At 43.3% G+C, this 21,304-nt stretch overlaps 1 protein-coding gene across 4 annotated transcripts in view; it reads right to left on the reverse strand.

Moving 5' to 3' along the window:
• Positions 1-21,304, reverse strand: part of DMD (dystrophin) — a 6,960,831-nt gene that overhangs the window by 4,710,542 nt on the left and 2,228,985 nt on the right. For all 4 annotated transcript variants that reach the window (XM_069204753.1, XM_069204754.1, XM_069204752.1 and 1 more), the window contains one exon: positions 6,475-6,624. In XM_069204753.1, coding sequence (XP_069060854.1) covers positions 6,475-6,624 — 150 coding nt within the window. The remainder of the gene's footprint in view (positions 1-6,474; positions 6,625-21,304) is intronic.

Here is a 21,304-nt window from a genome sequence, read left to right on the forward strand (position 1 = left end):
CATAAACCCATTCTGTGTTTTTTGCTGTCATATTGTGCAAATTATTCTATGGGGGCTACAAATGGAAAGCAAATCTTTTTTTGACCCCTCTTTTTTTGCTTTTACACTTGCATGGACATACATTCACCCAAATTGGTATGCCAGATCCAAGGTGTATAAGTGACTGCATCATTTTCATCAGATCACTGTATAGGGGCCAGAGTAATAGCCAAGTCAAAAATAACATTTCAGTTTTTGTTGGAAACGGGATCGCTGGTTCGGAGTCAGTTTTCACTCTGTCTAAGCAGGGTCCATCACTCTAGTGAGATATACACCTAGGAAAACCCCTGCTCAACCCTTTGGTAGCTTGGTACAAGCAGTCAGGCTTATATCAAAGGAAATGTGTAAAGTGTTTGTACAATCGCACACAGTAACAGTGAAAACACCACAAAAGGACTCAACATCAGTTTACATAAATACCCAATATTTATCTGATTAAAACAAGACAAAAACTACAAAAATCCAACATACACAAAGCAATGTTATGAATTTTCAAAGATTAAGCTTGAATATAGCTCTTAGAAATGCAATTGTTTCAATTTGGTGTTATCACGTCATGAAGGAGTGGATCTCAACAATCTGCCACCAATGGCGGCGGTCACAGAGTTGCACGGACCCCTAGGTATAGTACATTTTGAAAGTGAGGAAAACAAGCCAGTGCACCGAGTTGGGGAAGTGAGGCATCTCTGGATCCGGTGTGGCGTTGGTTCTAGTGCTGGGTAGTAGTGGAGCAGTGACATCGGTGCAAAGCATCGGGTTCTTGCTGCAGAGCAGGGAGATGAGGTGGCATCGGTGCGAAGCACAGGGTCCTTACGCTCCGGCGGGGTCAGTGTCTTGCAGGTCAAGAGGTGGTGGGGTGACCACACGGGGTCGCGGGCACGCCACAGGGCTCTAGATGCTGCGGCAGAGTTGGGTGTCACGGACGTCAGTGAAATGGCACTCGGGACTCACAAACTCACGGGATGTCAGTGGGGCTGCAGCGGCATCCGATCTGCAATTTCAGTCAGGGTCATTGCACTCCAACAGGGACCACGGCTTCGGTTGCAGGTGGTGATGCGAGTTCAGGAACCGGCGTCAGTCAGTCGTCGTCCGGCATTGGTTCATTTGTTTTTTCTTGGTTTCTCAACCAGTTTTAACTCCCAAGGGCCCAGAGACTAGAATAGTCACCACCTGGTGAGTTAGGGTCCACAGCAAGTGAACCCAGAGGCTGGTAGGTGAACTCTTTGCAGTCCCTGAGACTTCTTAACAGGAAGCAAACACAGTCCAAGCCCTTGGAGAAACATCACAAGCAGGATATACAGCAAAGTACAGTCTTTTTCCTCTCTAAGGCAGAAGCAGAAACTGCAGGCCAACCCAGCAAAGCACACACATCAAAAGGGCAGTACTACTCCTCCTCCAGCTCTTCAGCTCTTCTCCTTGGCAGAGGTTCTTCTTGATCCAGAAGGGTTCTAAAAGTCTGGGGTTTTGGGTCCACCTCTTATACTCATTTCTGCCTTTTAAGTAGGCAAACTTCAAAGGAAAGTCTCTGTTGTTCACAACATCCTGACTTGCCCAGGCCTGTCCCCAGATACACACCAGGGGGTGGAGACTGCACTGTGTGTGAGGACAAGCACAGCCAGTTCAGGCGTCAACTCCTCCCTCCCCACTCCAGCCCAGGAGACTCATCAGGATAGGCAGGACACACCTCAGCCCCCTTTGTGTCACTGTATAGAGGGAATTAAAAAAACAGCCCAACTGTCAATGTGACCCAAACATGGATTCCACAGGCAGGCAAAGGCACAGAATGGTTAAGCAACAAAATGCCCACTTTCTAAAAGTGGCATTCTCAAATAGTCAATCAAAAAAACAACTCTATCAAAAGATGCATTTTTAAATTGTGAGTTTAGAGACCCCAAACGTCATAGCTCCATCTGCTCCCAATGGGAAACTGTACTTAAAAGATATTTAAAGGCAAGTCTCCATGTTAACCTATGGGAGAGATAGGCCTTGCAATAGTAAAACCGAATTTGGCAGTATTTCACTATCAGGACATGTAAAACACACCAGTACATGTCCTACCTTTTAAATACACTTCACCCTGCTTAGGAGTGACTTACATGTAGTAAAAGGGAAGGTCTGAGCCTAGCTAGTGGGTACACTTGCCAGATCAAATTGGCAATGCAACACTGCCCACACACACATTGCAGTGGCAGGTCTGAGACATGCTTACAGGGGTACTAATTGGTTGGCACAATCAGTGCTGCAGGCCCACTAAGTAGCATTTAATTTACACTTTACTAGGAGCTTACTTGTAAATCAAATATGTCAATCATGGAAAAGCCAATCACTGTCAACACCAGGGCAGTGTGCGCTCTACGGGTGACTAGAATGCAAAAACCCAGCACTCTCAAGACAACGTAATTTATGCATTGTGCTGATATGTTGTTGTTTAACCTTTTGCATTGCAGAGTTCAATCCTGAAGACTTATTTTTAAGGTGCTTATAAATACTGTGTATTTGCAATGTATTACAGCAGGCTTTCAGAGTGTGTCAGGGAGTGGTCCCTTTCCAGGGCCTTCTATAAGCTTTCCCTGCAGCATGCATGGGTGTGGTTGTGGGCTGGGCCCAGATTTCATAAAAGGGAGCCAGCCCAGCTCCACGTGCTCACTATTCAGAGGTCCTGGTACAGAGCAGCAGCAACTTCCTGAGCTCCTGTTTTGGTGGCCTACTTTGATCTTCCAGGCCTCTGCCCTTCATACTACATTGGTGATCCTTAAGCAGGGCAGTAAGACGGTGGTTGGGCTGGGCCCCGACCCAGTTATTGTGGCATTTGCATGCTGACATTCGAATCGGCAGGACGCACAATTCTTTGTTGGTGTGTTAACTCTTGAAATTCATTGTGCACTATCATTTTATGGCATTTGCAGGGTGGCGTTCGAATCGGCAAGACGCGCAATTCTTTTCTTGTGTGTTAACTCTTGAAATTCATTGTGCGATACCATTTTATGGCATTTACCAGGTAGCGTTCGAATCGGCAAGACACGCAATTCCTTTCTTGTGTGTTAATTCTTGATATTCATTGTACGCTACCATTCCTTGGCAGTTTCATGGTGGCATTCGAATCGGCAAAACATGCGATTCTTTTTCTCGTGCTTAATTCATGTTACTCATTGTGCACTACCATTCCTTGGCAGTTTCTTGGTGGCATCCGAATCGGCAAGATGCGCAATTCTTTCTTCGAGCTTAATTCATGTTATTCATTGTGCGCTACCATTCCTTGGCAGTTACATGGTGGCATTCGAATCGGCAAGGCGCGCAATTCTTTCCTCGTGCTTAATTCATGTTATTCATTGTGCGCTACCATTCTTTGACAGTTACATGGTGGCCTTCCAATCGGCAAGACGTGCGATTCTTTTTCTTGTGCTTTAACCCTTGATATTCATTGTGCGCTACCATTCTTTGGCAGTTACATGGTGGTACTCGAACCGGCAAGAAGCGCAATTCATTTCCTGAGTGTAATTCATGTTACTCATTGTACACTACCATTTTAAGGCATTTACTTGGTGGCTTTCAAGTTGGCAAGTCGCGTGATTTATTCCTTGAGTCTAATTTGTGTTATTCATGGTGCACAATCATTCTATGGTATTTACTTTTAATGTGAAACTCTGCAATGTGCGCAATTCTTGTTCCGGCAAGTTGAGAGAACAAAAAAGCCAGAGTTCTAAATGTAATGTTATGTGTTCTTAATATGTTTCTCAAACACGATTCATATGATTTTTTAGAAATCATTCAGACTGTTTCCTGATTCTCATGCAAAGGATAATACTTGAATCTGAAAATTGCATTTAACCTTTCTTGATTCCCTCACAGGTATCCATTCATCTTGAAGCCTAGTTATTTTAAGTCTATGCTTAGGTTGTCCATGTTTTCAGAATGACAATGCTTAGAGTCATAGCCTAGTATTGATTCATATGATGTAATTTTGATATTGTGTGTTTTAACCTTTTTGCTTCCTACAGGTCTCCTTCCCAGCTGTTCCCTTCCTAATCCCCTTTTCCCCACTTGGACTCTCTTAGACTCTGTGACAATTCTAATCAAAGTATTGGAACTGTCTTGTGGTGGAAGTGTTGGGAACGTGCACAGACCCCGAGGATCTGGTGACTCTGACAATCACCAATACAATTTGCACACAGAGCACTTGCACCTTAGCAATGGTCAGCAGTGGTAAAGTGCCCAGAGTACCAGGAGCAGCAAAAACGAAGTCCAGAACACACTCAAAAATACAGGTAGCAGAGGCAAAAAGACAGGGGAATCCACACCAAGGATGATAGGCCTAACAGTTTTCTTTACCCATGACTGCACATTGTTGACAACTACACATTGACTGCTCCTCATTGCATATAGTGTCACACATTCTATTACTGATGAAGTGAATGACATCACTGGGGACATTACATATCACTTTACCATTGATATTATTACATCACTAAAAATAATTATAATGTCTACTGAAAGTAACTTGTGCTCCCTTAAGTTATTTACATACATTCTTATTTACTTCACAAATTGAAGAGGTAAACTCACCAACTGCATGTATGTGGCGAGTGAAAGGGAGTAGCAGAGAAATGCAAGAGGCGTCAGAAACAGCCAGTTCCCTTCACAGTAATGAAGTGTATACACACTCACAACATTACAGTATGTACTGCTTTTTCTTATGCAAAATGTCAGATGACTAAAAGTTGGCATTGGAATCCATGTACATCTTTACAATAGTGCATGATTTTCATAACAACACTATATTATCTCACTCTGATTCCCAAGTGACAACAACCAAGCATATTTGACATTTTGCAGTGTATGCATGGCAAATATTTCTATATGTACTACTAAACACATTTTTTGCTATAATAATACACCACTGCTATTGTAAGGAAATAACATAAAAGTTAGGCTTAAGTTTGGGTTCTGACTCTGGTACGTGAAGTTTCATAAGCCTAGTTTGGTGCATTTCAGGAAAGTGTGAGCGCTTCCCTGCTGAAAATTATTTGGGTAACCATTTGAGGGTTAACATCTATGGTCAATAAGGGAATGGTACATAACAGTTATTTAAGAGGGTGCAGGGAACAGCGTTTCTCTGTCCCTGAAATATTTTTCCTAGCAGAAATAGAAAAGAAAAACTTTTTTCCAATGATCTAGGAATTGAAACCCTCTCGGGTGTAGAGGAGTTGTAGCGATCAAGGAAGGCTATCCTTACACAGATTTCCATGATTACTCCTGAGAAGTTCAGTGAACTCAGACACATTTGAAATATATGTAAATTGTAGTTGTAAGTATACAAATATATAATTCCAACTATTTCTAAAATTATTTTGATTTGGTCCTACAGTGGAAAAGAACAGTGGGGTGCAGTGAAGGTACTAATCTGTTTCTAAAGTTTCTTTGGGCAGTGTAACCCCAAAATAATTACTCACTGCATACTGTAATATTCAATTAGAGCATTTACAGTTTGGAAGCTCCATTAAATACAGTTGATTGGCAAAGGCAAATAACGGCTGCTATGGAACTTCTATTACAAAATTCCAGTGCTCATCTCATTGTTTTATCTTGTTTATTAAGAACATTGTACACTCAGAGAATGAAATTTTCAAATGGATGTACCAGTTGTAAGGGACATCTCCATTGTTCCTAACATACCTGTGTCTTGGCTTATAATTTTAGCAAACAGCCATAGTTCTTGGTAATGAATTCTATGCTATAATGTCAAACATTTTGACAGTGAGTTATGCCTCAATATAAAAAACTTTGTCACTATGTGTCAAACATCTAAACTGCGTTCAAAATGATTACTATGTTGTTCTGTCTGCAGAAAATAACCAGCATAGCATGTGGCAACATGGACTTTACGCTTAATTCGGTACATCTGATTGCTATCCTAGTTCCCGCTAGGAAATTTGCATACCTAATTTTAATTTAAATACAGCATGAAACATTTAACGTATACTGTATTTTAATAGAAACCAAATTGTTTGTGAAAAGATGTATTTCAGATACTTTGTTTTAAAAGCAACAGAATGTAAAAAAAAACATTTTAATAAATCAAGAAAAAAACATTTTAAAACAGCACACAAAAAGTAGCCTCAATTAAAAGTCTGATGATGATATGAAATAAAATGTTTATGCAAAGTTACATGATGGTACAGCTAATCAATAATAGTTGTCAAGTATTGCAAGAGTACCAATTAATATGATAAACCAGGGAGTGTTTTACGTGGGAGCTGCAAAGAGGCTATGTCCCTTTCCTATAGCTTTGGAAAAGGTAGAGGAAAGTACAAGATGAACCAATGAGAACCTTTATGAATATCACTCTTAGAAATGAAAAAAAACATTTTAAGACCATTTCTAAAAAGACTTGAGGATGTGTGGTAGTATTTGACAGATCAAAAAGAACCCACATACCTTTTGAATGAGCTCTTCCCGTCGTGCATTGAAGGTCTCCAGTTTTTCGTTGATTAATTCATCAAGGACTCTTCCATCTGTTAACGTTTGGGCCATTTCCCGGATCTGATTTCGATTGTCTTCAGGATGCCTCATTAAAATTTCTAGGGACTAAATGAAATGTTTAGATGAGTGAAGTGACATATATTATCAGTTTCCCTAAGGTACTTTAAAATTTCTAAGAAAGAAATGTGCTTTACTAAGACAATTGGTGGGAGAAAAAGGTTTAAGAAAAAATATTCAGTTAAAAAATATTCGAAATTTTAAAAAATCAAATACAAAGGCATGCGTGGTTGTTCTCAGAATTTAAGTAGCCTTTTTGTTCTCTTGCGCAGTTACAGTTAGCCTGAATTGTTTTGAAATGTGAACATTGTATGTGTGTCAAATGCACTGCAGACCACTATCAACAGTACGAATACCATACTAAGATGTTAATGCTTTATGTTTGGTTAGTGTTGTAAAAATTTCCAATGTGTGGTAAGGAAGATGGCAGAAGAGATATGTTTCAGAGTGGCTGTTTGAGCATTTAATTTACATTAATTAGCTATAGCAAATATAGTTACTAAATGTCACATTTGGTACTTCAGTGAGTGGTTTAAGACAATCGATTTTGTTTAATCTAGAAACCTATTTTAAGGGAAATTAAACTTTAAATTGGAGCAGCAACATATTTCTAAAATGAAATTCACTATACAATATTTTCTTGACAGGTGATGTGTAAGTTTTTAAAAATATATATTAGGTTGTTTTCTAATACTTTAATCCTGTCCTTAAGAGCAGTGCTCCTGCCAGGACTCAGGTCAAATGCCAACTATGTACATGATTTGCATTTCAATGTTAATACCAATGAATCTTTTGTAAATACCACATGAATATTACATGTATATGAATATCACATGACTGAAAAACTATAGTACAAAATTCAACCATCTGGCAAGCTGTGTCACAGATTTATAAAATGGTCTGGGATACAAACATACAGGTTGTGAGAGTCACCAAATCTCACTAAAGGCTAAAGAATTCAAATGTTTTGGATGAAACACTTTACAGTTAATCCAATGCTTTCAATTTGACATTCACAGTTTAATTTTACCCCGGTGAATGAAGGCATGTTACTCACATAATTGTATGTCAGAATATTAACTTCTAATAATATACCATTCTAATATGTAGCAAAATTTTAACAACCTAAATATTGAAAAATTAAGTTTATACCGGTAAGCATTGAGAGAGCGTAGTTTATATAATCTATATTAACATGAGATGCTTATGAATTAATGTGTGATAATGCCGCATAGAAACTGTATTGATGTATTTGTTTAAACATGCACTTGAAATGTGACCACGGGGAGTGGCCGCCAATATATACATGGACTAATAATGATGACTAAAATGTTTATAAATTGTTATACTGAATAAGTTTATACTAATGATTAATGATTGCGTTATTGCATTTGTGCTGAAATCCTTGTAGGCCTTAAGTTAGCATGAGCCAAAGCTTAGCTGCTTGGCTCTCATATTAAATGTATTTTTCCTATCTTGCAGTGTGCTGACTTGCAAAAGGACATGACCCCTTGTTTTTCTTCAAACTAGAAGCTGAACGTAACCAGAGTAGATCAGTTCCCATGAACTCCATATTGCTTGTAGAGTGATATTAAACAAAATGCAACAGTGTAGATTAATGTAATGTACAAGGTCATTCAAACCGGTGAAGACAATGGGGCTACTGACCAAAAGATGTGCAAAGAATTACAGAAAGATGAAATCATACCGGGCGTGCTACCTCTGAAGATATTGAGCAGGAGAACCAATGAGAAGCTTGTAAAATAATATGGGGTGAAAGATTAATGACATAATTTGTTTTTCCATTGGATAAAGATAGTGGGGTATAACCAACGACCAATGACATTTTAGGGGAATGGGATAAAAACCCATGACACGGGGAGCCATTTAGGTGGGTTAGGGAATGCTATTGATTTTATCCAGAAACTTTGTCACTCTGTTTGGTGACTTATTGATTTGCTTAAAACCATCCTAGTCCTTAGATTTGCCCATTTTACACTTTACCTCCTTATGAGGGAAGTGCCCCCATTTTGCCCCGGAGCTGAGTTCTGACTGATGGCGATTTGACTGATGTCCTGAAGACGAAGACTGAACCTGTGTGCTGACCTAAACCTTGGAGGGTAATTTTGACAATGAATTTGTGATTTGTCTGTTTGCTTTTCCTTTCTAGGTACCAACTGCTTACTTTTGACAGAGACCATAGTTAGATGTTTTCCAAATTGGTGTTCTAAATTGTTTTGCATGAAGCCCAACATGCCGATGTAAATTAGCGGTTAGGACAGATGTTCACTAAACTGACGCAAATAGACAAACAACCGAATCTATGCTTTGTTGAACTGACGCGTTATTGACACTTTGCTAAATTGATCTATGTTCATGCCTTGGTATGTTTTGATGTTTGTGATTCTCGCCTTAATGAAATCTTATCAAAGTTGCCATATTGTGACTATGCTATTGTGTTTCCTGGTTTTGAGATTAACGCATCTGCTCCTAGAATTGTAACAAATAGGGAATAAAACTCATAAAATTCTACTAAACTGGTGTGGTTATTCATGGCTGCAAGGTCTTGGTAGTGTTTTGAATTGATTAATGACTTTAACTAAAGTGAAATGTATTGTTGTGATAAATATTGATGACATTATAGACGTATTGATTGACATATTGATTAGCTATCTCGTCCTAAGGTGTCTCTTAACTGGGTCAAAAGATTCATTGGCCTAAAACGAGTCTTGATGTGTAATAACTTATTATAAAGGGACGCATTAACAGTTCTGGTAGCAGAGCGACGGTTTGGCCCTTTGGGGCCCTGGGACAGAGAGTTATTGTTTAGATTGTTTTTCTGAGAAAATGCAAATTAGAAGTATGATGTGTTTCTAAAAAAATTCACCATGACTTTCCCGGGATCCCGGAGCCTGCCTAAGTGAGTTGAGGATGTTCTCGGCGTTTTAGCATGTGTGGTGTAGGATTTGCGCTTGCTCAGCTTATACATTTTGCAGGTGGTTTGTGAAGTTTGTGTGTATTTAGACCAGATAATGTTGTTTTAGTAGGAGTGGGCGTACTCCTCAGTATGAGAGTAGGGAAGTCGGCATACTTCATATGAGTGTGGCGCTTTGTGCTCATAATTATCCACATGGTTGGTTGTTAATGTACGGACCCAACATGGTCTAAGACTCCGGAGTATTTGACAAGTGTAGGAGACACTTGGGTTTATGTTGTAATTTGTGTGGTTTAATTAGGTCAATCGGGCGTGGTTGACAAGTCGAGTTTGAGCCAAATTGTATGTGTGAAACCTTCGATGGAGATTTGGCAAGTTCTAAAGTGCACTAGAACAAACCATTGACAAGTCGAGAGTAGGATTTGCGGGTCGAATTCTGCTTGAGTATGCGGGAACTGAGAAGGAGAGAGTAGCGGCCGAGGCTTCAAGTGAAATCTCTGTAAAGTTCTGAAGCGAATGTGTACTCTTCCTGTAGTACACCGGCAAATTTGAGTTGTTGTTGTTGTTAAAGGAGCTCGCAATAGTTTTGCATTAGTTTGGTGTGAATCTAGTGAGGGGCAGACAAGCCGCAAGACTTTGTCAGCTGCAGTATGTGTGAGTGTGACGTCAGTGGTGCGCGCTGAGATAGGTCAGTTGCCGAGAGGGGTCGCGCATGGATTGGCTGCCATCCATGAGAGGCAATAGGTTGAGAAAGGTGGGTGAAGAGTGTCCTGGGAATTAAAGTCACTTTCTGATTAAATACAAATAAAAGAAAAGACGCAAAGATGAATTTTTTCAAAGCTTTTAAGAGCGCTCTGAAAGGAGACGCATACATTATGGCGAGTGAAGGGGAGCCTACACCGCCTGATGGTACTCCAGCTTATATAGTCATGGAGGAAAAGGGTGTTGCACCTTGCTTGTGGATGAAACAGTGGCGCAAACTGACAGAAAAAGAGGGATGTTTGGCGTTTCCGGAACACGGAACGTTCAATACGAGAGTTCTAGAGAATTTGAGGTGGATGTTAAGTGTACAAAAGCCACCTCCGAGGCCAGCTCAGTACGAGGCTTTAGCAATTTGGGATTTAATAATATATAATAAAAAGAGCAGAAAAGACTTTAGCTGAGGCTAGATGGGACAATGAGAGCAAAATGTGGAGACGAGGAATAGTGGACGGACTTAAATTGTTTCCAGCAATAGCACAGGGAGATGAGACGCAGGGGAAGAAAGCCACCTGTAAGACAGACAAGGACTCTAGTAAGCCTAAAGAGACTAAGAGATCTTGGATAGAAGAAGATGACTCAGACGTTGAGGAGTTTCTAAATCAGCTAGTACATGATCGCCCGCCACCTCATGCGGTAAGCGACAATGTTCCGAGCAGTAGTGCGGGTCCTGGGAACCAGACACAGGAGAAGGGAGTTACTGATACAGTGCAGACTAGTGATACGGGTTTGATACAGAATGGTGTCAGTGTACCCACTGCACCATACATGCAGATACAGTTGCAACCTCCACCGCAGATACAGAGAATCTATCCAGATGTCCCAGTACTAGAGACTACTACAAATCTGATAGTGCCACCAGACCCGATATATACAAAATCGAGGTTAATACAGATTGAGCCAACTCCGCAATTGCTGTCCCAGCCGCAGCAACAGCTTATACCAGGGTATAATCCAGCAGCAGGACCTCCATTAGTACCTTCCCCGGCTACAGAGAATCAAACTTTTGGAGTTGCTGCTCCACGGAGTTTTGGACCAGGTCAGACACCTGCTGCCATATCATTGCCAATTACTGTTGGTCCACCGGTGCCATTGTATGCACAAGGTAAGCCTGGTGTGTGTGATCAGGGAGTAATGACCCAGGATGCAATAAGAGGAGGGTCCATAGGAACTCCCCAGTTAATGGCTCCGGGAGAGCAAACGGCCGAAAGACCAAGGTCTTTGTTAGACCTTAGCCCGGTTGAAGCCCCGTTGGAGGCAATGAGACAGGCAGGGCTAGGTATGCTAACCCCACAGACAATAAGTACAAATGCTTCACAGTCGCCAATGCTGCATGCAGGGAATATTTCACTGCAAAGTTTTTTGGTACAACAGTTAAATGAGTGGTTAGACAAGACTTATGCTTCACAAAAGACTGCAGTAACTGCAGAGAAACCAGAAAGTTCAGAAAAAGATGTGTACCTGAATTTTGTGAGACTGGGCGTGGAAGCTGCAGAACTAGTGGAAGGGACAATAGGGGAAACAGATTAGAGTCATACACAGAAGCAGAGTTAAGGTATCTGTGCCCCAAAATTACTAAAGAAGTGGGCAAAGTGCACCAGAGGTTGGCGAACCTGGCAGACAAATACAATATTGACATTGGGAATACTAAGCATTTGAAAAGGAGTTACAGACTAGACTTAGACTCTAAAGATTTTGACCATATGGGGTCAGCCGGAATAAAAGCGCATCTTAAAGAGATATTGCAGAGTGCGCAGATCTGTGGAGCCTTAGAAAAGTGAGAAGGCAGATGGGCAAAGAAAAGAGACAAGGAGAAAACTGACAGTCCGGGATCAAGTCCGACTAAAGCTTCATCGGATACTGGGACAGTAAAAATATTACCAATGAGAGAAACCACTGGAGGGGTTTTAGTCCATGTACCGTGGTCCCGGGGAGACATTCTGTCATTCACAAATAACTACACCAGACTAAGGGAGAAACCGATAGAGTGGTATCAGCAGACAGGTAGGTTTGTGAAGCTTGCTAGTGTCTCTGGGAAGACTTAAATACTTTGTTTGAGATCATTGTTCCGCCCGACTTATGACTTGAGTGCAAGAGAGGTGTGGACTGGCCGACACAGGAGCCGGCAAGGAATAAGGCGACCGGAGCACCCTCTGAAGAGGTGATGAAGTACTATCATAAAGTGATTGAGTTTTTGAAGCAGAAAGTGTTGCCGAAAGTGACTGATTAGCAGAAAACCGACCGGACCTCACAGGAGGTTAAAGAATCGATCCATGCTTACTATGACAGGTTGTTGAAAGCGTTCAAACATTACAGTGGTACTGAAACCATTGAGCCGAAAGAGATGAACCATCTCATATTTAGATTTGTTGAAGGGCTGAGACCAGAGGTTAGCCAGATGATTAAGAATCATTTGATCTGTTGGCAAGCGAAGCTGATTGATGAGGTGTTACAGTATGCAAAATACTGTAGTGACGAGATTGAGATGAAGCAGAGAAAACTGAAGGCGAAAGTGATGGTGATGCAGATAAGGGCAGCGCAGGCAGGTATGCAGGGAAATGGAATCCAGCAGATGATACAGCAGCAACCGCCAGGGAATGGTGTGTTTCAGGCACAACCGAGAGGCCGAGGTCGAGGTTTTGTGAATCACGGTCCAGACTTGAATACTGTTGTGGTTCAAAATGACATACAAGGGATGAAAAAGATGTCACCATGTCACGCGTGGGGCATTGGAAGCGGGACTGTCCGAATGCGGTGCAGGATGGTGTCGTTCAACAAAGCACAAATGTCAGTGGTCCAAAAATGAGAAGTCAAAATCAGAACTTCCAAAATAACATGGTTCAGATGCAGGGGCTACAGCCCATGCAGCAAATGCAAATGCCGCGTATTCAACCAGCGCAAATGCAGCAAGTACAATAGCAGGTTCCCATGGTACCTAGACAGCAAATGCAATTACCATTAGCTCCAATGGGACAGCAACAGGTGATGCTTCCTCAGCAGGTCACAGGTCAAGTAGTGAGCCAAAATAATACAGTACAGCAATTCCCATTGCGTGGTGAAGATGGAATAAATGAGGAATGGTCGGATGACAGTTCAGACAGTGAGGAGTGTAGACTTGCAGCAACCCTAGAAGTAGACCAGAGGGGACCCTATGTAGAGGGAAAGGTGATGGGTCACAAGGTTTCATTCTTGGTTGATACCGGAGCTACACGCTCTACAGTCAGAAGTTCCGAAGTTAACACTTTCAGGGCGCACCATAAGAGTGGTAGGAGCAGCAAACCAGTACTTGACAAACCCGATTACAGATCCGGTGCAGGTTGAGATTGGCAACTTATGACTAGAATAAGAATGGAGCACACTTCAGATAGTTTACTTAAATTGATAGTCGTGTCCATGGATCCTTCAATTCTACAGCAGCAACCGCCAGGGAATGGTGTGTTTCAGGCACAACCGAGAGGTCGAGGTTTTGTGAATCACGGTCCAGACTTGAATACTGTTGTGGTTCAAAATTACATACAAGGGATGAAAAAGATGTCACCATGTCACGCGTGGGGCATTGGAAGCGGGACTGTCCGAATGCGGTGCAGGATGGTGTCGTTCAACAAAGCACAAATGTCAGTACATTACAAAATGTCAGAGGTCCAAAAATGAGAAGTCAAAATCAGAACTTCCAAAATAACATGGTTCAGATGCAGGGGCTACAGCCCATGCAGCAAATGCAAATGCCGCGTATTCAACCAGCGCAAATGCAGCAAGTACAACAGCAGGTTCCCATGGTACCTAGACAGCAAATGCAATTACCATTAGCTCCAATGGGACAGCAACAGGTGATGCTTCCTCAGCAGGTCACAGGTCAAGTAGTGAGCCAAAATAATACAGTACAGCAATTCCCATTGCGTGGTGAAGATGGAATAAATGAGGAATGGTTGGATGACAGTTCAGACAGTGAGGAGTGTAGACTTGCAGCAACCCTAGAAGTAGACCAGAGGGGACCCTATGTAGAGGGAAAGGTGATGGGTCACAAGGTTTCATTCTTGGTTGATACCGGAGCTACACGCTCTACAGTCAGAAGTTCCGAAGTTAACACTTTCAGGGCGCACCATAAGAGTGGTAGGAGCAGCAAACCAGTACTTGACAAACCCGATTACAGATCCGGTGCAGGTTGAGATTGGCAACTTATGACTAGAATAAGAATGGAGCACACTTCAGATAGTTTACTTAAATTGATAGTCGTGTCCATGGATCCTTCAATTCTACTGGAGAATTCTAAGAATAGATATGATATAATCAAATGAGATATCAGTGGTGTGTGATGGTTCCAAGACTATAATATTCAATTTTCAATTTTAATACAAAAAATACCAATATATCATAAATACATGTATAGAAATAGCTACAGAAGAGAAACATAAGTCCAAAACAATGTCAAATTACAAACATAAACGCCAAATATTTAACACAAATCATCCAATTCAATCAAAAACAATTTTTCTCCCAAAAACTCAGAATCAGTGCACCCTAGTCCAATTAATCCATGGAACAAGTGTGCAATGTCTAATTTGTTGACTTGGGGCAATGAGAGTTCTTGTCATCCAATGCGACAATTGATTGCAAGATCCAGACCAAATTCAGCCGACACGTGTTTCGTCCTATGAGGGACTTTATCAAGGCTTATCTTCCTGTATTTCATGTAAACTGTTCAGGCTGTAATTAGCCGATTGGGTGCAAGATCACAACACATCTGTGCTTATTTGTCTCCAGTGGAACAGTTCCAAATTGGATGTACTTAATTAAAATCGCCAAGCGACCTATACCTCCCAGAAGTCGCTCAAAAATCCAAACAATGTTTAATTTGTTCCTTATCACCTCCGAGACGCTGCATCGCCGTAGTTGTAAAGTGACCGGCAACTTTCAGGGACTGCATAAGTTTGTAGTCTGCGATTCTAGCCCAGTGTCCCTACTGGGGAGAGACCTGTTGTGCAAGACGAAATGTTCAATTACCTGTTCCAACAATGGAATTGAGGTGCAGACAAACAGTGATGATGAAGGCGAGGACGGTCAGTTCTCAGAGTTAGAAACGGAAACCGTAAATGAGGATTACCCTTTGATAACCTTATTTCCAATGCTTACAGTGACTGACTGACCAGCTGAGTTACAGGGAACAGTGACAGATAAAGTGTGGGATTTGACAGGTAAGGAAGTGGGACTGATAAAAGGAGTGGAACCAGTTAAAGTACAAGTGAAGCCAAATGCACTATTTCCCCAGGTGCCACAATATCACATGGCACAAGATGTCCTTATTCAGGTGTCGCAGATAATTGCAGACTTTGTAAAGCAAGGGGTTCTGAAGGAGGTATTGAGCAGCCCATGTAATTCACCAATAATGGGTCTGAAAAAGCCTTGTGGGAAGGTTCGAATTGTGCAGGACTTGAGGAAAATAAACGAGATTGTGGTAAAGTGTTGCCCCACAGTGCCGAACCCAGCAGTGATTATGTTTCAGGTTCCGTGTGATGTAGAATGGTTCACCGTTGTAGACTTGTCACAAGCTTTCTTTTCGGTGCCTCTTCATGAGGACAGCCAATTTTTATTCAGTTTCAAATTCCTGGACAAGGTGTACAGTTGGTGCAGAATTCCTCAAGGATTTTCTGAGTCACCTTCCATCTTCAATCAGATATTGAAGAAGGATTTGGAGTCCTTAGTACTGCCTTTCAGTTCGACTCTAGTGCAGTACATTGATGACTTGCTAATTGCGTCCAGAACAAGAGATGACTGCAGGTATGACACAATTGCCTTATTGAACCATTTGGGAAAGAACGGACATAAAGTGTCGCCAAAGAAGCTGCAGTACTGTCAGAAAGAGGTGAGATACTCAGGACACTTGATTGAGAGAGGGTCCAGAAGAATATAAAAAGAAAGGGTGACAGCTATTTTGTAGATGAACCCCCGACAACAAAGAGAGATGTCAGGATGTTTTTGGGAATGGTGGGCTACTGTCGCCAGTGGATACCCAACTTTTCAATTATCTCTAAACCATTGATAAAGTTGACAGGAAAAGAGACTAAGGATGAACCGTATACTATAACCCTATCCAAGGAAGAGCTTGAGTCATTCATGGAATTGAGAGAGTGCATGTGCAGGGCACCAGCTTTGGGTATGCCTGATTACAAAAAGCCTTTTCTGCTGTTTTGTCATGAAAGTGATGCTTGTTCTTTGTCTGTCTTGACACAGGTCCATGGGGGTGCAAACCGCCCTGTAGCATATTTTTCAGCAACCTTGGACCCCGTCGCAGCAGCCCTACTGGGTTGTTTGCGTGCAGTTGCAGAAGTTGGTCAAAGTCTCACGCAGTGTGAAGGCATAGTGATGGGACATCCCTTAACAGTAATGGTTCCACATTCAGTTTAAATTCTGTTGACCCGAACTAAAACTCAGCACATGACAAATGCTCGACTTACCAGATATGAGACAATTATTTTGGGGTCGCCTAATGTCTCATTAAAACGGTGTACTGTATTGAACCCGGCAACTCTACTTCCTGTTGAAAGTACCAAGATTAATAATGAAGAGTGTTAGACTGGACATGCCTTAGGGTGGTCACCCCTAACTTTTTGCCTGCCTCCCTCCACTTTTTGGACTCTGTTTTTGCTGGCTTTTAGACTCTGCGCACTTTACCACTGCTAACCAGGGCTAAAGTGCATATGCTCTCTCCCTTTAAACTTGGTAACTTTGGATCATACCCAATTGGACTATTTAATATACTTATAAGTCCCTAGTAATGTGCACTGTACGTGCCTAGGGCCTGTAGATTAAATGCTACTAGTGGGCCTGCAGCACTGGTTGTGCCACCCACTCAAGTAGCCCCTTTACATTGTCCCAGGCCTGCCATGGCAAGGCCTGTGTGTGCAGTTTCACTGCCACTTCGACTTGGCATTTAAAAGTACTTGCCAAGCCTAAAGCTCCCCTTTTTCTACACATAAGTCACCTCTAATGTGTGCCCTAGATAACTCCTAGAGCAGGGTGCTGTGTGGGTAAAAGGCAGGACATGTACCTGTGTAGTTTACATGTCCTGGTAGTGTAAAACTCCAAAATTTGTTTTTACACTACTGTGAGGCCTGCTCCCTTCGTAGGCTAACATTGGGGCTGCCCTCATACATTGTTGAAGTGGCAGCTGCTGATCTGAAGGGAGTAGGAAGGTCATATTTAGTATGGCCAGAATGGTAATACAAAATCCTGCTGACTAGTGAAGTTGGATTTAATATTACTACTTTAGAAATGCCACTTTTAGAAAGTGAGCATTTCTCTGCACTTAAATCTTTCTGTGCCTTACAATCCACGTCTGGCTAGGTTTAGTTGACAGCTTTTTGTGCATCCACTCAGACACACCCCAAACACAGGGTACTCAGCCTCACTTGCATACATCTGCATTTTGAATGGGTCTTCCTGGGCTGGGAGGGTGGAGGGCCTGCTCTGACACAAAGGACTGCCACACCCCCTACTGGGACCCTGGCAGACAGGATTGAACTGAAAGGGGGCCTGGTGCACTTCTAAGCCACTCTTCGAAGTCTCCCCCACTTCAAAGGCACATTTGGGTATAAAACAGGGCCTCTGCCCTACCACCTCAGACACTTGCTGGAGAAGAAACCTGAACCAGAACCTGCATCCTGCCAAGAAAAACTGCCTGGCTGCTCAAAGGACTCACCTGTCTGCTTTCTACAAAGGACTGCTGCCTTGCTGTTGGCCTGCTGCCTTGCTGAACTCTTGTCTGGCTGCCAAAGTGCTCTCCAAGGGCTTGGATAGAGCTTGCCTCCTGTTCCCTGAAGTCTCAGGACCAAAAAGACTTCTCTTTTTCATTTGGACTCCTCGTGCGCCGAAATTCGACGCACAGCTTGCTCCGTGGTGGGAAAATCGCTGCACGCCGACACTGCCCGACGCGATGCCTACGGGGCGACCGGAACTTCGACGCACGGCCTCGCTTGGACAACACCGTCTGGCTTCCAGAGAGGAAATCTACGTGACGCCTGCAGTGAGAAAGAAAATTCCACGCACAGCCTCCCAGAACGACACGCAGCTGGATGACAAGCCGAGGAAAACACGCACAGACCCTGTGACATCTGGCAATCCCACGAACCATAGAAGGAGTCGGCCCGCGTGCCGGAAAACGACGCACGTCTTCCCCGAGTGAAAAATAATGTTGCAAGTCCGTGTGTGAAGGGGCAAAACCAATGCACACACCATTTTTCTTCCCGCAGAACGATGCACGCCACCCCGCGTGACAAATAACGACGCAAGTCCGTGTATGAAGGAGCGAAACCGACTCACACACCATTTTTCCACGCATCTCCTCCTCAGCGGCCCTCTGCAGAGATTTTCCACTCCAAACCAGGTACTTTGTGCTTGAAAGAGACTTTCTTTGCTTTTTAAAGACTTAAGACACTTTGGCCCTCATCCTGACCTTGGCGGGCGGCGGAGGCCGCCCGCCAAAGTCCCGCCGTCAGGTTACCGTTCCGCGGTCGAAAGACCGCGGCGGTAATTCTGACATTCCCGCTGGGCTGGCGGGCGGCCGCCTTCAGGCCGCCCGCCAGCCCAGCGGGAAAGAGGCTTCCACGATGAAGCCGGCTCGGAATCGAGCCGGCGGAGTGGAAGCTGTGCGACGGGTGCAGTTGCACCCGTCGCGTATTTCACTGTCTGCGCAGCAGACAGTGAAATACATTTAGGGGCCCTCTTACGGGGGCCCCTGCAGTGCCCATGCCAGTGGCATGGGCACTGCAGGGGCCCGCAGGGGCCCCGCGACCCCCCCCTACCGCCATCCGGTTCCCGGCGGGCGGACCGCCGGGAACTGGATGGCGGTAGGGGGGGTCGGAATCCCCTCGGCGGCGCAGCAAGCTGCGCCGCCTTGGAGGATTCCAAGGGGCAGCGGAAAACCGGCGGGAGACCGCCGGTTTTCTATGCCCTGCGGGGCACCGCCGGTCTGTCGGCGGTGCTCCCGCTGACCCTGGCCCCGGCGGTCCAAGACCGCCGGGGTTAGAATCACCCCCTTTATGTCACTTTTCAGTGATACTTCTACAAATTCTTATTGCATCTTTTATTGTGTTGATCTACAAATATCCAGATAAATATTCTATATTTTTCTAAACACTGTGTGGTGTACGTTTGTGGTGCTATATGGTGTTATTGTATGATTTATTGCACAAATACTTTACACACTGCCTTCTAAGTTAATCCTGACTGCTCGTGCCAAGCTACCAGAGGGTGGGTACAGGATAATTTGGATTGTGTGTGACTTACCCTGACTAGAGTGAGGGTTCTTGCTTGGACAGAGGGTAACCTGACTACCAACCAAAAACCCCATTTCTAACAAAGAGGAAGTGGAGCATGATTGTCTTGAGGTAACAGAACTATGTACCAAGCCCCGACCTGACATTCAAGATACACAGTTAAAAGAAAATGACTGCATTATGTTTGTTGATGGATCTTGTTTGAGAGACTCAGTCGGAATACTGAGAGCCGGTTATGCTGTATGTACAATAGCTGGTATCATTAAAGCTTCCTGGCTCGAGAGAGTGTATTCCGCACAAGTGGCAGAGCTAATTGCTCTTACTAAGGCATGCCATGCAGCTGAAAATCTGAAAGTCACAATCTATACAGACAGCAGATACGGATTCGGCATTGTACATGATTTTGGCCAAATTGTGGTCGCAGAGAGGTTTTATGACCTCTTCTGGTTCTCCAGTGAAAAATGGCGAACAGATTAAGGATTTGTTACATGCGATTCAGTTCCCTCTTGAAATTGCCGTGGTGAAATGCAATGCTCATGTTAAATCACAAGACTTTGTGTCAATGGGAAACAACTATGCAGATCAATTCGCAAGGTTTTGCGCATTGAACTGTATATCATTCAAGGACCAGTGGGAATTGTTACCGCAAACTGAAAACAAAACATGCCTGAACTTTGCATTGAGGGTGGTTGATACACTAGATGAGCTAAAATCACTACAGGGTCGTGCTAGCAGAGAGGAGAAACGCTATTGGCAGAGAATGCAATGTGTACAGAGACCTGACAACGTATGGGTCTCAGAGGAGGGGAAACTGGTTTTGCCCAACAGTCTTTTGTCACAATTTGCAAGGCTTTATCATGGACAGGCACATCTTGGAAGAGATGCAATGATCAGGTCATTCAAGATTGACTGGTTTAAACCGAAATTCAAACAAGCCGCAGAGGTTACCTGTCACAGGTGCATCATCTGTCAACAGATGAATGCCGGAAAAGGGACTGTGGTAACTTTGAGCCATATAGGGAGAGCTGGCGGTCCATTTAGCAGAATGCAAATGAATTTTATTGAGATGCCTGTTTGTGGAGGATTGAGGTACGTGTTTGTGATTGTGTGTGTTTTCAGCCATTGGATTGAAGCTTATCCCACACGTAGAAATGACAGTCTCACAGTTGCAAAGCTATTGCTTAGAGAACTAATACCCAGGTTCGGTTTTCCGGTCTCTTTAGAATCAGATAGGGGCAGACACTTCGACAATGAGGTGATTAAGCTCTTGTGTGCGGCATTAGACGTTGAACAGAAGCTGCATTGTAGCTACCGCCCTGAAGCATCAGGACTAGTAGAACAAATGAATGGTACCATGAAGTCGAGAATGGCAAAAATGTGCGCAGCCACCAATATGAAATGGCCAAATGCATTACCCTTAGTACTGATGTCAATGAGAAATACCCCTGATAAGACAGGACTATCACCCTATGAGATCCTTATGGGCAGAGCTATGAGGCTACCCGCAGTACCAGCAAATGCTCTTGTGAATATCACAGATGATATGATGTTGGACTACTGCAAAGGTTTGGCTGATGTGGTTCGCTCTTTTTCCCACCAGGTGGATGTCAACACATTGCCATCGATCAGTGATCCAGGTCACACCCTGAAAACCGGTGACTGGGTGGTTGTCAAGAAGCACGTGAGAAAGTCGTGTTTGGAGCCGCGCTGGAAGGGGCCATATCAAGTAGTACTGACAACAACCACTGCTGTGAAATGTGCT

The sequence above is a fragment of the Pleurodeles waltl genome, chromosome 8, assembly GCF_031143425.1.
Source record: "Pleurodeles waltl isolate 20211129_DDA chromosome 8, aPleWal1.hap1.20221129, whole genome shotgun sequence".
NCBI lineage: Eukaryota > Metazoa > Chordata > Amphibia > Caudata > Salamandridae > Pleurodeles > Pleurodeles waltl.